This window comes from Semicossyphus pulcher, unplaced genomic scaffold, assembly GCF_022749685.1.
Source record: "Semicossyphus pulcher isolate SPU_LCO1_2020_fin unplaced genomic scaffold, fSemPul1.0.p SCAF_9, whole genome shotgun sequence".
NCBI classification, from domain to species: domain Eukaryota; kingdom Metazoa; phylum Chordata; class Actinopteri; order Labriformes; family Labridae; genus Semicossyphus; species Semicossyphus pulcher.
The window spans coordinates 3,627,639-3,645,642 of NW_027211770.1; the positions used below are offsets into that span (position 1 = coordinate 3,627,639).

Here is an 18,004-nt window from a genome sequence, read left to right on the forward strand (position 1 = left end):
ACGCGTAGTGCATAGCCAAGTATGTGAACAATTACGTTCATGATGCAGCCGGTTGTGTACGCGAATGAAGGTTAAAAAGCGAGTATATCTCCGGCCTTAAGGATGTATCCCCATTACAGTGATGATGCAATGATATGACATTATCTGATCACAATGCCCACAAAGACAGTCATACTCCAAAGTTAGCATAAAGGTAGAATGAAAAGTATCTCTGTGAGTCGGACCCACAAAAGAACATTTACATAAATAATTGTCTCCTTGCTTCGTTCTTTGTTTGATTAGTGTATGTGAGGCCTGAATTCACTCTATAGATTCCTCTGAGCTTCCTCCAAAAAGCAGCAGCATGATTGACACTTCAAGTGCCTGCCATTGTCAGAGCCTGACAAATTAATGCAGATTCCGAGTTAGAGTCAAAACGTGCGCGCTGCTCTATCAAGCCGATGTAAATTCAAGTCAATCAAGTGGATGTGAATTTGTTTGAGGAGAATTTTAATCTGTCGCCTGTTGCTGCCTGTTGTTAATTCATAACACTCGGCTGCTTTTTCATCAATTTGACTTATTTGCTTAATTTCTGTGTTCACTGAAGCAGAGTAATGTAAGGCCAGTCGATGTCAGCAGCTTAGTCAGATGGAGTTTTTCTGTCTAATTACAAGATGTGTCAAATTACCAAACCCTGCAGCTACATCATGTCAAGCTTCTTTAAATCAACGACAAAACATGTAAAAACCGTCACCTGCTGTTGACCTGCTGCTGACCTGCTGTGTGCAAAGGAAAACTCTCTTTGTATTGTTTTGCTCTGTAACTTTTAAATTCATTGTGTTAATTCTAGCTCGATTTACTGCTTAAAGAGAAGCTGTTTCAGCATTCCATATTGTTGTTAATACGTTACAGTATAAACTATGTTTTAACTGTGATAGCATTAGTCAAAGTACTAAAACTAAACTCACTTTACGCTCTTATTACAGGAAATGACACACATTTCATGCAACATTTCAACTTTAAATTCTACAAATTGGGGGGTCTCAAGCCCTTTCCCCACTGGTCAAAAAACCCACTAACTCGTAACATCTGGCTTTTTTGCTTAATGGGAAAGGTTACAATCGGCATTCAGACTCAGGTAATTATAATTATCACCTCGGCTCCGATCGGCATCGATGGGAACACAAAACCTGCATGGACACGCTAATCTCCGCCCCCTTTCAGGCGTGATGATATGCCCCGTCGGTAACTGCGACTCCGTCCGAGCAGCGCTTGAACATCGTTCCAAATTTGTCGGCGACAGACTGAATAATTTAGCCGGCAGCTGCAAAACAGGCTGTAGAGAATGGCATTTTAAAATATCCTTAACTTTTCATTATCACAGGATCTTATCAGAACACTTCAATCTTTCAAAGTTAAACAGTTCACATTGAAGTATTTCCAAAGACTTCCAGATGTTTCTGAATCATCAAATGGTCCGCAAAATTGTGAGGAAACTAGAAATTAACACTCTTCTTCCACAGACCTTTTTCACAGCCGACTATTTGACTGATAATAAAACTCAGGTGTAATTAATAACATTAATGATGGTTCCATTTAAGGTCATCATTTAGCCATTTTAGTGAGCCAACATGCACACACAAGCTGAATCTTATCCTAAAGAATATGCAACCATTGATAATGTTCTCAAACACCTGTGTTTCTTTCTTCTAATTTATGATCTATGGTCAGGTGTCAGAAGGTGTGATTGGTTGTTACCAAAGAAAAGCAGCTCTCATGGGGAGTACATGACACTGTCAAACTCTATAGTGTTAAATAAGGTTATATTTTATAAAAGCATTACTGACTCGTGGTGACATGAATTACTTACATTCAATTGATAAACACTATGTCACCAAGATTTTATGTGATTAGTCCACAGTTCATAGATCATCAGTTAAGAAGTGTTAAGTCACTGTGACTTTATTCATTTAACATTTATTATGTGATCAAATTAGCTGCATTTAGCTATCACCTGATTTTCAGCTTATTACATGGTATATCAGTTAACATTTAAAGTCACTGTGAATTATAGTTCCCAAAGTGACGATATAATCACATAAAGGTAATGACATTTCATCATGTGTTAATGCCACAGGGTTATTTTAATGCATTAAACCATAATAAGTCATGCATAAATCAAGCTAAATAAATAAGCTACGTAAATAAAAGTACTCTCAAACAGTGGACTAGACCATGTTTGTAGCATGCCATTCCCAGCATTCATCAGTGCTGCACCACAAGCTGTAGCGTAGCATTTTTATTTTTATTAAAAATAATAAAAAAGGTATATTTATTAAAATGGGTTATGGAAAATAATGATAATAGCTAATTATGTGTACTGTTATTATTATTATTTTTAAATAAATCATTGATTATTTTTAGACGGCTTACTAAAAATACATTTTCATTAAGGCTAATAATAATGAGAGTAGTAATGATAATATGCCTAATAACGACAATAATAATAATAATAATAATATCAATAATAATAATAAATCTGCTCTGTGGCTCTGGTAGCAGTGTGCTGGTGTAATGTGTCCGGGCAGAGAGCTGCAGCACGCCGCCTCGCAGCCTCTTCATCACCGCGTGCACTTCCCTCTCTGCGGCTTCTCCGGCGCGCGGCGAAGATGTAAAGTGGACTAAATAGCCTGTGTGGGATTTGAACCGCTTTCTTTTGCTTTTTTCTGGGGCTTCCTTTATATTCACCGCATCGCTTCTGTGTGTGTATGTGTGTGTGTGTGTTTGTCTGTCTGTCTGTGTGACCGTGTGTGTGTGTGTGTGTTTTTTTTCTCCCGTGCAGCTCCTCTCTGCTGGGATCCTGGTCTGCCAGGGGCTGCAAAGCCGTGCTAGTCGACTCGTTCAGAACCAAATGCGTGTGTGACAGACTGTCCACCTTCGCCATTTTAGCACGGCTAAATCCCGAAATGGTAAGTCCGACAACCTCCCTTCACTTCGTTGACGTTAAAGCTGCCGCAGACGGTGTGTTTTGTGTGGGGATTTGTGTGAATGCATCAGCTGTTTCTTTTTTTCTCCAAAGGGCGTCATTGTCATTACATATCAACAGATCCTCCCTCTCTCCCCCCTCCTCCCCTCTCTCCGTCTCGACATGCCAAAGCCATGCTGCAAAATGTTGCTTTGCCAAGGAAATGATTTTGTTTAAGAAGGAGAGGCAGATTATGTGTTAAAGGAGGAAATGCTCTCAGGCAGGGCAGCTGTGTGCTAACCTGTGCATTAAGATGGTGGTGATCACTGCTACACACACTGATATCCATACATGACATGGTGAGTGGAATCTAACATCATGTTAAAGCTAATCATCATACCTGCATGCACCCCCCACCTCCATTTGTTCTTATTCCAGCAACAATCGTTTCTCATATTAGCATATTTTAACATATTACACTGTCAATGGTGTCTCCATGGTAACCAGGCCCTGTGGAGAAGGTGCTGCATTGCAATCCAATAATGTGAAAAAAGGCACATTGAAATACGCTACAGGAAGCTACAGAACACAATTCCTTTACATTATGTCTGCAGCTGTGCACAGAGAGCCAGCTGTGTGTGTGTGCGTGTATGTGTGTGTGTGTGTGATTATGAAATGTCTGTTAAAATCACTGCACTGTCCCTGTGAGTCAAATGTGCCCCAGTTTCTTTGGGGAAAGGGCAGTGTCTTTGTGGGGGATTTTCATTCACTGCGATTAGTTATTATTAGACTGGAAATTGCCTCCGAAGCAGTTTGTTCACTAGTTGCCCTGGTAACTGCATGGGCACGAGGCTGTCTTAAAGACATAGGCGGCGGCGTGCTGTTCACGCTGATGCTGCTCGGCCTGTCAGGGAGGCTAGGCCACGGAAACTGGATTTCACAGATCTAACCGCTCGGGTTTACCACCTTGACTTAGGCACATCTGATTTGTGCTGTTTGTTCATGATAGTGCTGGTTTTGATAGAAGCCGAGGACAAAGAGGGAGAGCTGTGAGTACGCTTTGATTGCTTCACATCAATATATGCCTGCTGCTGTGTGTTTTATTTGTGCTCTCAGTGCTAGAATGATTAGTTTATCAGTTAACTTATTCGCTGAGCACTGGTCATAAAAACAAGTTAAAGGTATATTTCTAAATATTCTTAAAGCTCTTTAATCGTATAGGTGCACTTGCATTGACTGTCACCTGTCTGCCAGTGTCCAGCCCAAGAATTTCATAGAAAACCTTAAGTATGTTAATGACTCATCCTGTGTTTGGGGTGTATTCTAATTCTGTGTCCAATCAAAGATTTTCTTAAATATTTACACCCATCCACCATGACCATTAAAACTGTAAGCTCCCCCACTGGCTAGAGCTCAGGACCAATAAGCTAACTACAGGCTAGAATCTAAAACGGCAAGTCATCCCTATTCTCTTTTCACAGGAAACATGTAAATATGTGGAATTAAAAAGCCATGTCGTGGTGCACAGCTGGAGTGAGGATATGGTTAGCCAAGCAAAACAAAAACTAGACTAGAAGCAGGTGGAATTTTTATTCTTCCAAAGCTAAATAACATGTCTTCCTCAACCACGTTAATCAATCTAACAATTAACATTTTTGGGGGGCAAATCAAAACAAAAGTTATCTCATGACTCTTTACATCTCGAGCGAGTCATTATTTTGTATTACCATTTAAAGAAACTCAACATTAATCTACCATTAGCAAGAAGTTGGCAAGAAAAACTTCCAGTGAACAGACAGAAACCTCGAGTAGAACCATCTGCCACGACCCGATGGGCCTAGAAAGTTGGAAAGTCCGTTAGTTACAATGTTGCATTTTGCCTTGAGTTTGGTTTGTGTTCACACGGCAGCTTTTACCAACAGACCAAAAGTTTGGATGCACGAGGAAACTGCTCTCTGATTGGTCAGAATTTCCACATGGGCGAGAGAGCGAGAGAGCACACTCCTGTTCATTTATTGGACAGAACCTTTCTGAAGAAAAATCACATCATCACGGACAGTTCCACAGTTCGATCAATTCCATTCTCCTTTAGTTTTTCATGGTTTTCAGTTTGAATACCTCGGTTTTCTTCTGTGTTTCGACAGCATGTGTGAAATTGTTTGGTCAGCACATATTTCTTCCTGTATTGGGTCCTACTTTAAGTCTGATTATGTTGTCACCTGAATCGAACCGGTCTGTCGTTCATTCGGAAACCGACCGAGTCCCGTCTTTTCTGGCGGACCATGGACTGGTGGTGTGGGACTTTGGGAGTAAAGCTGTCAGGTCTGAATGCACCCTTACAGTAGCAATACCAATACATAGTAAAAAATGATTAATAGCTTACTATAAGGTAAATAAAATCAATCTGAGCACTGAACCCTGTGGAACACCGTGACTAAAGCCGCTTTCCTACTGGTCAAATAACCCACTAAACAACTGCTAACACCCAGCTTTTTTGCTCTGTGGGAAAGGTAATTATCGCCTCGGCTCCAAACGGCATTGATGGGAACACAACAGTGAGTGTCCTCACTGCTAATGTCCGCCCCCTTTCAGGCGTGATGCTATGCTTGGTAACTTCTGCGACTCCTTGTCATCTGAGTTACAAATTCCGCTCATCTCCGTTCATGCAGCGCTTGAACATTGTTCCAAATTTGTCGGCACAGAGTTTGATAAATAGATTGAATGAGTAATAGATACAATAAAGACCTAACCACTGTGACATCTTCACTGTTTACGAACCCTGTCTCTGATGCGTTTGTGACGTCAGACGGTGACGCAGCAGAAAGGAGACTAAAGAGGAGTATAGTCCACTGGCAATGCGAAAAGAGACATTCGGCATCTATAAGCGGTACTTCCAGGAAAAACCTGCATCAACGCTCTAATTTTGGTGGGAAAGGGGTATGAGATAGATCTGATAAATTGGATTTGAAGCAGCTTAATTTGGTTCCTTTAATTTGGGATGGTGATCAGACAATTTCAATAGAACTACGTGTGAATTATGAGGAATTAATGGTCACTCTGAAGGCAATCACAATTGAGTATTCATCCAGAGTATGGTTTAATAAGTTCTAGGTGTAGTTACCTGCTGGATTTATCCATCTAGTACTTGTGTGTAACATCTCCAGCTGTACTGCAGGGCTGTGGTTGCTGTGCAGAGGTTTGAAACTGTTCTCTGTACAATCATCAACACCCTCACCTGATGACACCAGACCCAGCAACTTCACCGTAATGACAAACTCTGAGAAGCTGCACACACTCAATGTGAGTGGCTGTTGTTCAGAAGAAGTAGTTCCACAATGCAACTTCCCCTGAAACCACAAATTGCTGTTTTTCTGTCTGCTTCTGTCTGAGCTGTCGAGATGTTGGTTGGAATTATAGGGTGTTAGTTTTTTCTTCACTTGTTGGCTCGCTGTTTGCTTCGTTCTCCTTATTGTAGTCCTCATTTCAAACTAGTCTCATTTGTCGTGTCTCCAGTCTACAGCTTCATACTTAACACGTGGACCTGAGACTCGTATCAATCTTTTCACTTGACACAAAAATCAGGTCAGGACTTTGCTGGTGGATATCAAAAGTGTCCTCGCCTACTGAATAATGCACTTAGACCAGGGGTGGCACATAGGTAGAGTGTGCAAGAGGTGGAGGACTTGTCTGACTGTTTTTGCATTAATACCAATGTATTTGGACTTATCTGCAATATCAGTGAAAGGGTGGAAAGGAATATACAGACAAGAAGAAAACAGTTTAAAGTAGCGACATGTCGTACAAAATCAACAATGTCCCCCCTCGCTCCCTGCTCTGTTCACACATGCATTCACTCTCACATCACACTGATTTTGTATTATTGGGTAGGCAGGGTAAAGTCTATTAAATGTCCATTTGAACTGATTCGGTCTTTGTGTTCTTACATGCAGCTTAATGTCCAGACAAGTTCAGGAGCGCGGTGCATGTTTGATAGGTTAGAAGGTTAGAAAGGTTTGAAAGTTGGTGTCTTTGTTGGTCTGTCAGATATATTGGACAGTTATTATTTGGACAATAAGTTCAGACATTGATGGTGCAGAGAAAATAAATCCAACTGATTTGAATGTTCCCCTGGCTTTTCATCTTGGTCAGTGTAAAGCTTTAACTTACTTTAAGTAGTAGGTTAAAGGAGTGACTTATCCTGAAACATATCCCAACACCTACTAGACAGATTGACCCAATATTTCAACATTGATTTTTAGGTGACATCATTTGAGTTGAATTTGTGGACTATTTGAAAGGAATACCATGATGTTTGGAACAGATAAACCCTGTGGATGAAGTCTATTCACTTTAATAAATCACTTATTTAGCACAGGTCAAAATATCACCTTGTATAGTTATAGAATTAAAGCTTGCCATCATGCTAAGCTAAGATGAAGTATGTGTAAACATTGTAAGGGCTTAACATCATCTTGATAACATTGTCATTGTGAGCATGTTGCCATATTAGTGCTATCATCAGCTTAAAGCACTGCTGTGCACACAGTACAGCTTCACAGAACTGCTAGCAGGGCTGCAGCTCTGAGTCTCGCTAAGCTACAGGTAAAACTGTGACATATGATTATCAGCTGATAATTATCTGTGAACCATAATGGGTTGTCCTCAGTTTGCTGTCCTCCCTGCAGCCTGCCTCCACCTGTGCAGTCGACAGCCTGTTCACAGCTCTGCTGCAGCCTGCAGGCTCAGCACACCTAGGAAGCTAAATTGTGGCAGCTCCTTTTGCCAGGGATGAAGGAACGGCAGCTTCTCTCCTTCCTCATTCTGCCGTCTCTTTCTCCACATTCCATTATTTTGTGTGACAGCCATGGCAGCCATGCTAATTATTCCCAATGCAACACATAGTAGCTTCTAAATGGCCCAGCCGCTCTGTCTGCAGCTAGCCTGCTACAGCCCTGGCATGATAAACACCTCAGCCTCTTTTTTTCTCTCTGTCCCCCCTCACTCCTCTCTTCCTCTTATCCCTCCTCTCTCTGCCCCTTAGTCATTTCATCACACTATTTTTCATGCTCTGGTGCTGCATTATATTTTAGCTCTACCTCTCTCCCTCCACTTGCCACATCATTTACTCTCTTGCTGCCACCTCTTGTGTCTATTTTGCTCAGTCCAACACCGCTGCAGGCTTTTAGAAGGAAAAACAGAGAAAAAATGCACAGCAGTCAAAGGCAAAAGTCCCAAAACCTGAGCCCACTTTCCTGCCACTGCTCGACCTGTGTGTGTTGACGGGGACGAGGATGAGTGCACATGCATGTGCTCGTGTTAGCTTTAGCTTGAATGTACTGTCAAGAGCCTGTAGATGTAGTCACAAGCCTCTTTGGCCAATTATCCCACAATCTCAGAGTAACAAATAAGAAACCAGGACTGCCTGAGGTCTGCAGAGCTGAAGACACTGGACTGTATGCATACTCAGATTCCAGGAAGCAGGCATATTCAGTATTCAATACAAATATGGAAAGGGGATAAAAATTGGAGATAAGATACTTGTATACCGTTTTTGCCTTTCTGAAACAGATTTTGATGCCTGCTAAATACTACATTCTCTGCTAGCACTGTACTGTTGTTTAGGGATGCACGATATTGGATTTTCTGCCGATATCCGATATGATGATATTTTCCAACCCTTTTTGCCGATTGCGTATTTCGATACCGATATATTGGGCACGTTTTTTTTTTCCACCTAATTGCAGAGAACATCAAGTCTCTCCTGTAGTGGAATTGATATCATGACTACTCTTATTGTAGTGGCCCACTGGCAGATGCAGAAAAAACATAATACAGTGCTTATTAAATGAGCACATTCACTGGGTAATATAAGAAAACTACTTAAACTTAGGTTATGTACAAAATGCCATATTTATTTGTTTGTAACATTTTCTTTCAAATAAAACTGTAACATACCTACAGCTTAGACGGGCTTGGATGATTCTCTATCTGAGACAATCATGACAATAGCCACAACTAGGGCAAGTTTTACCGGTTGCACAGAAAAAATACACTAAACAAACCATTTGGTTTTTGCTATTTCCTGTTTTTGTGCACTAACACACTAACCAGTTTAGCAGGTGCAATATTTATAATTAGTTTTTTTAATCAACTTCTCCAGATGTGGGTTTATCTCAAATGAGTGTTCCTGTTTTATAAGTTGCTAGTTATGAAATTCAATGGATTTCTAACCAACCATTATTTTCAGTACTGATTATTTCCCTGGCATCCATTCTTTAGAGCCCTGGCTTCCACAAATAGCTTGTATTATTTTCTCAATAATCTCTCAATAAAGATACACAATACATACAGACAGTGATATGTATCATTAAAAGGAAGGGTTCTCATAGGGGCAAAGAAGAAGCAGTATTAGTTAGTATTTATGCTTAGAAAAATGTTTTATCGATCATCAAGTTGCAGTATGACTGACGATCTGATCGAACACTCATTTCAGCTTTGTTAGATAACATGAAGTGAATAAGCAGGTTATCAATTATCAATCAGATGTTTGGATGAATTTTCTTTTCACTGTCATTTATCATTCCTACTTTAAAGTGACTTAGTGTTTGGTTTAGTGGTTTTATTATCCTGGCTGTGTAACTGATACCACTACAACTTGTTTAAGCAATCATATTTGTTTACTGTTATCATTGGCAGCAGCGTCCTCTGATAGATTTCTGAGGAAATGACATCCCGTGGACCTCCTAAGCGCTGGTAGCTGAAGCGTTTCCGTGTCCGCTCATGTGGAATAATGCAATCTGGTCACTTTATTTTGGATGGTAGCGCTCTCGTTTGGACGCAGCGTGAGACATGCAGCCGTGCGCTGTCATTGGCTGAGGAGGAAGTAAAAGTTTGCCCGTCTCAGCAGACACCTTTCCATTCCACTGCACTCGTAATCCTTTTCTCCCCCCTTTTGCTTTCAGAGAAGGAACTGACTGCAGTGCAGATTAATCAGAGGGATTTAATTAACTTGGCCCCGGCACGCGCATCAGACCTGGACACAAGACAGGCTATAAACTCAGCCAATTATCTCCTGCTACAAGGAGGAGGGGTGCGGGGGGTGAAACTCCCTCATGTCCTGGTGCCCTCATGTCCACCCAGCGTCCACCCCCCACCAACCGCACAACATATTATATCATACTGTCCCCTCACTTTACTTTTCTATAACACCTCAAAGAAGCATTAGGGACACATCAGGTTTATGATTACTTCTGTAACTGACTTCAGTATCAGTGGCCTCAGTTATTTTCTATCCCTGCCCTCTTACAGTTGGCGGCTTGAGTCATTTGTCAGAAGGACCTCGACACAGTTGGTATTTTGTAATGCCATTTTAACAGAATCTGTCTGCGCTCATGAGGCCGATTAAACAAAGTATGTCTGCATACGCAGGCAGCCTCGTCAGTGTGGCTGTTGAACGAGGTTAGCGCTCCCCTTGTGTCAATTTCGCCATTCTGCAGGCAGACATGCTTGGAACAACGTTACCTGAGAGAAAACAGTAAGACTTAAATTCGTAGCTTTCAAAGCTATTTAACTGGCCACTCATAATAACAATATTAATGTTTACTGTCTGTATATTAACATTGGTTACAGGTTTTAGTGAGAAAATGCTTATAATGTTGGTTGGGAATTGTAACGGTAGCAAGTGTTGTGAGTTTGTTGCTTCAATAACGTTACTCAATAAACTTAGTGTTCAAATTATTTAACTTCATCAATGTAAAGTTTCTCCCATTTAGCTGCTCCAAAAGATGAGAGGATGTTTTGCTACCTTTTCATCTTCACCTGTTAACGTTAGCGAGCTGTAGACTGGATAAAATAATACTTCAATTCACTCAAATGCTCCCCGCAGCTACCGGAAACTTTTAAGGTGGAATGTTTTCTTGCATGTGTCACTTTTCCAGCCTCGGCCCTCCGAACCGTAGTTCAGAGACCGCTGGTTTCTCTGAGCAAATTCAATTAGCTTTAGCTTGGCTCGTCAGTTAGCTGCTAACTAGCCTCTGCAGTCCGGGCAAACTCTGCTTTCAAGAATGGTCGGGAGGCGTTGTGGTAACGTTGCATAAAAGCTTTTAATTGTTCATTCAAATTCAGCATTTTTGTGTCTCATTTGTTCTTGTTATTAAATTGTTGTATTTTATCAAATGCCAAAAAGAAAGCAACAACATGATATCGGCATCATATATCGACCATCGGCCGCCCTGCTCTCTAAAAATCGGCATTGGCCATTGAAAACCCATATCGGTCGACCACTAGTATTTTGCCAGTCGAATCTCGACACTTGTGTTCGTTTTATCTACATCATTTTAATCAGAGCAATGCAGGAGCAACAGCAGCACGGCTGTGAACCGACAAACAGTCTCTTTGTTCATTCGTTTTTTTTTCTGGGAGCTGAATCAGTCAAAATGTCAAAAATATCATCACGATAACTTTTTATCAACATTAATTTATGATCTGAAAAGTTATGGTGACGTATGACTTGAAAAAGTAAATTGTAGTAAATGTTTTTTTTTGTCCAGCATTGGAGCTAAAAACACAGACTGACTGGTTGTCGTGGATGGATAGAGGGATGGATCTTTATTTGTCATTGTTGTAAAAGCAATGAAAGGCAGTTTGGCAGCTCTTTGGGAGGGGGCACAATGTGCCTGTGGAAAGAAGCTGTTTCTAAGTCTGTTAGTGTTTGTTTTTATGTCTGGTATCTCCTTCCAGAGGGAAGGGGGAGGAAACAGACAGTGTCCAAGGCAGTTGGGGTGTTTTATGATACAGTTGGCTTTCCTGCGGAGCCGGCCAGTGTCACTGAGGGGTGGTAGGGTGGTCCCAATCACCCGCTCTGCTGCCTTCACCACCCGCTGTAGATCCTTCTTGTCCTTTGCTCTTTCACGTGTTATAAGCTTTTTTATCGTGTAACAGATGTCCAAAGTTAGCATTGCCACGATCCTGTTTAAATATCGCTTTATTGCCCAGTACAGCCCCAGTTTCAACCTGCTGAGTGTTCAAAAAAGTCCCGGAATATCCGGAATATAAGTCACACCGGAATATAAGACGCAGTCTGTTTTTAGGGGCTTTCTATATTTATTAATGAAAACACATATACAAGTTATTTCAACACTCTTTCCATTTATTTTCATTTAAAACACATGAAAACATACAACTTACAGCCTGCCATCTGTTTTCACCATGTCCAGTTTGAAATCCTGCTACCTACCAGTGCTGTAGCTAACAGTAGCTGGCAGCCTACACTAACGTTCATTGTTGTGAGGGTCGCTGCTGCAAAGGTGATCAAGTTTTCCTCACCTAAAACAGCGATGAAACAGCACTGCTGCATATTAAATAGGAAATGTTGTAGCAGCTTGGACATGGAAACAGTTTAATGCAGCGATGTGACGTCACCATTTAACAACCGGATAGCGCCATCGTCTGGGTAAAATACCATAACACTTTAACATACCTCTCCGCATTTTATACTGGTATAGGACGCAGCCCACTTTTTACATGAAGGAATTAAATGTGCATCTTATACGCCACATTTTATGGTGCTTTTCTCCCAGACTCAAAACGTCTCAACAACTTTCAATGTGTGTGAACGTTTATCTTATGTTTCTGTTGAGTGCTGATATTGTCTTAAAAGGCTCTGAGGTTAGTAGGCGAGCTTGAGTAACTGTGTGTAACATGTGTGTACCATGTTCGCTGGTTTTGTCCTGTGCTTTATATTTTTGCATTTTACTAAACGGACTGTTTATAAGTTATCTATAGGGAAGTTGTATTCTCTCCTCTGCAGCTCTTGAAGGCTTTGTTGGGATAAATGTCTTGTAAGGAAGAAAAATGACGAGAAAAGTAGAGAAAATCTTTTTTAATTATGTTGCCGATATTTACAGATCAATATTGGCAAACTGAGTAATCACAAGCAGCAGAGGCATAAACAAACAGCTTTACACAAACACCCAAACACCCAGCTGCAGCTGCTGCCATGTTACAGCAAACCCAAGACAATGTCTGCTGTGGCATGGGGAGTGGTGTCGAGCTGTCAGAGGGAAGGAGTGTCAGCCATGTCTGTATCATGTGCATTTTTACTATTCGAAGGCACGCATCACTAGGCACTGTGTGTGTGTGTGTGTGTGTGTGTGTGTTTCTGCTGATTTGCAGTATCTTGGTTTATTCATGAATCACCTTGGAGTCACCTTGGTCTGCAGCCGAGGCCCTAAAAGCAGCCAGCCAGCAGACTTCTCTCCAGCTGTAGATACCAGATACCCGCATGTGCACTGTGTGCGTATGCGTGCGTGTGTGTGCGCGTGCACCCAGTGTTGCCCACATAATTGTATTCTTGTCAGTGTAGAAAAGCCTCTCACTGTAAGCTGTACCAGAGAAATTCTTTTAGTTGAGTTCACGGCTCCCTAAGGCAGTGGTGCTGGGCTTCCTCTGCTTTGTGTCAGCGTGTGTGCGTGTGTGTGTGTGTGTGTGTGTGTGTGTGTGTGTGTGTGTGTGTGTGTGTGTGTGTGAACTCCACTTACCACCATAAACACTCTTCTGTACTGCCAGCCAACTGCAACTACAAGCTCAAAGCCAACCTCCAGCCAGTGTTTGTAACTGCATTCTGGTTACAGTTCTACTTTAACAGTGAATTGGGAGGAGGTTAAAAGTTGGACGTAATCCATCAACATAGCAAACAGATTGGGGTTCAGGCCTACAGTCACTCTAGCATATAGTAAGTCAGGGATTTGCACCAGAACAGAGAGAAATGGGAGAAAGAAAACACGTTAAAAGGGACAGCTCATGGATGTGTTTGGACAGCGCTCCTGTTAGCTTAATTGCTCTGAGATATAAGAGGTGCAGTTAGAGCCTTTAGACTTTTTTGGCAGGTTTATAAATGGGACCTGAACAGATGTAATTTATCTGTGTTTTGATCACATGCAGAACCGTTATGTTTTGGTACCAGTACGTGATTGGTCAGGACCAAAAGTACCGATAGGCTCATAGACAAACGGTGCTCCTATCAGTATTTAACGTTTACATTCTGTCTTTTTTTCAAACGTAGCTGACATCCGTCCCCTAATGATGACGAGCGGCGTCAGGCAGTGGCGTTGCATTGTTGTGCTCTCATGCTGGAGAACGTCTCGTAGGTCTATATGGCCAACAGAGCAAAGCGCTCGATAGTTTTGGCTCACTTTACCAGATATAACTCTGGTTCATCTTCATGCATTTTATGTAAAAAGGTTGTCATGTCGAAAGGTGGTAACACCAGCAACCTCATGAAACACAACTTCAACGTTCTATAAATCTGAAGCAGTGCAGCGTGTTTGACTGCTTTAGCAAAGCGGCTAATGCTAACACTGTTGCTAGAGTTACTGCTAGTGTGTCCTTGGTGCAGCCTCTGAGTCTCGGTGGCTCCGATAGCAAAGCTGTAGATGTGATTGAGCCAAACAAAAAATGCAGTTAAAATGGTTCTCATAAACAAGCCTGTAGTTATTCAGTCACTGTTGTTAGCTAGCTCTGGTTAGTAATAATAATGAGAAATGTATTTGTATAGCGCTTGTCATGGACGGACATAGTAGCACTTCTAAGTTATGTTTCAATTTAATCCATAGACGGTGTCAGTCAAGCAGCAGCTTCATCTGCAGTGGGCACCGTTAGCAGAAGTCACACACCAAATTAAACCCATCCTTCATCACTACATGAGGGAAACTGACACGGGAACCAACAGCAGCATGTCACAGAGCTGTCGCCATGGTTACTGTAACAGATTTCTTTCACTACAGTGGAGTCCAGTTGGTTTAGGTACGCACGTAACTGATCGATCGTCTCAGACAGCCAGGAAACTGTTTTTGTATTGCCTCTGATTGTTACTGTTACTACATTTACTGTTAATGTTAACTGTTGTTACTGCAGGGAGTACCCCAGTTACAACCCCCCGTCCAGAGGCACATTATCAGACACCCTAACAAAGACATGTCTTTGTTTTTTGCACCAAATAATGGAGATTAGTATTGAAAAGAGAATCGATAAGCATTGGTATCTAAACTTAGCAATAAAATCTGATCGATACCCGTCCCTACATGGAAGCCAGACCACCTCCAGATGAGGTCTAACTTATAAACACGTTTTGGTATATGTAATAATTGGTAAGTAGAGACCGAAAGCAGAATAAAGATTTCTTATCTCTGGAATCGAACCAGGAAGTCACAGGAAGACTTCATTGTTGGCTTGCTTTAAGCCTGAGCGACACTGTCTGTACTCTGTGGCCTCCTGAAAAGCATGAGAGAGAATGAAGTGATTGTAAGGAAAATGTAGTCCACTGCATTTGAACCATGAGTGACGCAGTTAGGAGGTGAGCTCTCAACAAATGGAGGCAGCAGAGGATTTTTCTCCTTTTGTATTCATGTGCTGACAGCTCCTGTCAGAGTCTGCACACACAGCGGATCTAAAAGTTCCTCTCTGACTTTGTTTCCAGCGATGGTTCTGAGCTTTTTCACTACATTTCTATTCATCACACTGTTGATGTGGACTTTGGGAAACTTGTCTATAATAAGTTGACATTTTGAGTTCAGGTAAACGTCTACTACTGTTGAATCATGATCGCGTCATAAGATGTGGAGACGTGACCGCAGCACTTAAACACATTCTGTCTTCTTCTCTGTTTCAGAACATGGATAAGACACAGCTGCCGTCTGTGACGCTGATCGTGGGCTGTGGAGTTTCTTCACTGACATTGTTGCTACTCATCATCATCTATGTGTCCGTCTGGAGGTGAGTTAAAGCATCCTGCTCAGGAAACAATAAAACATGGGGCTGTAAACTTCAAAGACTTGTCCTGATGTCAATTAAGAGCTCTCTGACCATAAACAACAAGATGGGGCACACAAGTTGGCCCTAATTCGAGGTTCTCGTTGTCCAGTAGACAAAGAACATTGTCAAGACATTTTACTCTATACAGTAGCAACCTGTTTGTCCTGTTTCTTTAAGAAGACTCCTGACAGTCACATGCTCTAAGGAGAGACAGATAGAGAGATGTTATGTGGCATTTCATCCCTTCTCTAAACCTCTCCTGTTAAATGCAGACCTACTTATGCTAAAAAAACATTTAATATAAATTCCTCCCTGCAGACTTTCTGTGAGAAAACAGGAGGACATAAAATGCACATTGAACGGTTGGCTGAGTCAAAGAGCGGTGAGGTGTTCAACCATTATTTCTCTCTCTGCTCTTCAGGTATATTCGGTCTGAGCGCTCAGTCATCCTCATCAACTTCTGCCTCTCCATCATCTCCTCCAACGCCCTTATTCTCATTGGACAGACTCAGACACGGAATAAGGTAAGGGCCAATCCTGAAACTAAAGTTTATCTATATCAGCATTTACTTGATATATGATGACAATGATGCAGAACTTACCTGTTTTCTCTGTCTGCTCCCTGTGTTTCTCTTTGTGTTTCAGGTCTTATGCACGCTGATCGCTGCATTCCTTCATTTCTTCTTCCTGTCGTCCTTCTGCTGGGTTCTGACGGAGGCGTGGCAGTCGTACATGGCAGTGACGGGCCGCCTCAGGAATCGCATCATACGCAAGCGTTTCCTGTGTCTCGGCTGGGGTGAGCCTTCTGTCTGATGTAAACCCTATTGTCTGTCTGTTCTTTCTCCTGTGTTAATGTCGGCTTTTGTCTTCTGTCCCAGGTCTCCCTGCACTCGTGGTGGCGATCTCAGTGGGATTCACCAAGGCAAAGGGATATGGAACACCAAGCTAGTAAGTGTTCTCTCCTTAAGATCGACTCTTTTATATGCTGTATGTATATTAGGGCTGCTGGATTCTAATCCAAATAATTTTGGTTAATATCGAGCCCACAATTATTTAACACGATAACTTCGACATGTTGGCTCCAGCCTGGCTGAGAGTGATGCTGCATTCATACAGATTCAGGCCAGTCATTCAGGCAAACATGAATGCCCAGCTCCACAAACCTGGGAGTGTTACATGTTGTTGGGGGTTTAAATCTGCAGCATAATTAACCACTCTCTTTCTCTCCCTCATCCATCTTTTACTCTCCTCATTCATGCCATGCATATGCTCTTCTACCGTTCACCTCATTCTGTGCGTCCTCTTTAAAACCCCTCATGTCTCCTCCCTCTCTCCTACATTATCTTCACATCCTTCCATCACATCTTTCTACATCTGCCTCTTCCTTCTCCTCTCTCTCGTAGCTGCTGGCTGTCTCTGGAAGGAGGTCTCCTCTATGCATTTGTTGGACCTGCTGCAGCTGTTGTCTTGGTATTTCCTCTTTCCCTCTTCAGTCTGTCTGTTTTTTTGCCTTTTAAACATCTGCACTACTAGAAAATGTAGACCCATAGCTCCCATCATGTAACTGTCCATAAAGTCACTTTCAAAGAGACACTTTAAAATATTAAAATAAAATAAAAATTATATATAATAAGAACACAATATTAAAAAGTAGAATTAAATTAAAGCTATTAGTTCAGTGTAACGGTAAAAAAAAAAAAACGTTAGCAAAGATGTTTTCTCATTTACCTTTTCAACTTGCCTCCTCCTTTCCTTGTAACCCTCTGTCTTCCTTTTCCTTACCCCCCCCCCCTTCCCTGGCTCACCTCCCTACCTTCTCCTTTAACTTCCTGCTATACTTCCCTGCCTGCTCCTTTCCTTGTTAACTACTGTCATTTCCTATCCTGAGACTTCCTTCCCTTGCTTACTTCCTCCTTTTCCTTCCTGAATGAAAAGCCTTCTTTCCTTTTCAACATCCTGCTTAACTTCCCTGCCTCCTCATTTAGTTCCCTGCCCACTTCCTTCCACCTCCCCATTCCTCGCTTACTTCCTTCTTTCATTCCTGCCCTTTCTTTTATCTACCTTTCCTCTTATTTATTTACATTCCCGCTTCCTTTCTTGTTTACTTCCTCTTTTCCTCACCTGCTTTTTTTCTCCTTATATACCTCTTCTTTTTTCCCAGAACACCGTTACTTATAAACTAATTCTTAGCATGTCTTTATGTATGTTGGGATATTTGCCCAGCTAAAAAAGAATCAATATAAGCGAACT

At 41.7% G+C, this 18,004-nt stretch overlaps 1 protein-coding gene across 3 annotated transcripts in view; it reads left to right on the forward strand.

Annotated features, from left to right (window-relative positions):
* Positions 1 to 18,004, forward strand: part of adgrb1a (adhesion G protein-coupled receptor B1a) — a 116,371-nt gene that overhangs the window by 72,840 nt on the left and 25,527 nt on the right. For all 3 annotated transcript variants that reach the window (XM_069655515.1, XM_069655517.1, XM_069655516.1), the window contains exons 17-22: positions 2,822 to 2,948; positions 15,612 to 15,715; positions 16,176 to 16,278; positions 16,400 to 16,550; positions 16,633 to 16,702; positions 17,158 to 17,224. In XM_069655515.1, coding sequence (XP_069511616.1) covers positions 2,822 to 2,948; positions 15,612 to 15,715; positions 16,176 to 16,278; positions 16,400 to 16,550; positions 16,633 to 16,702; positions 17,158 to 17,224 — 622 coding nt within the window. The remainder of the gene's footprint in view (positions 1 to 2,821; positions 2,949 to 15,611; positions 15,716 to 16,175; positions 16,279 to 16,399; positions 16,551 to 16,632; positions 16,703 to 17,157; positions 17,225 to 18,004) is intronic.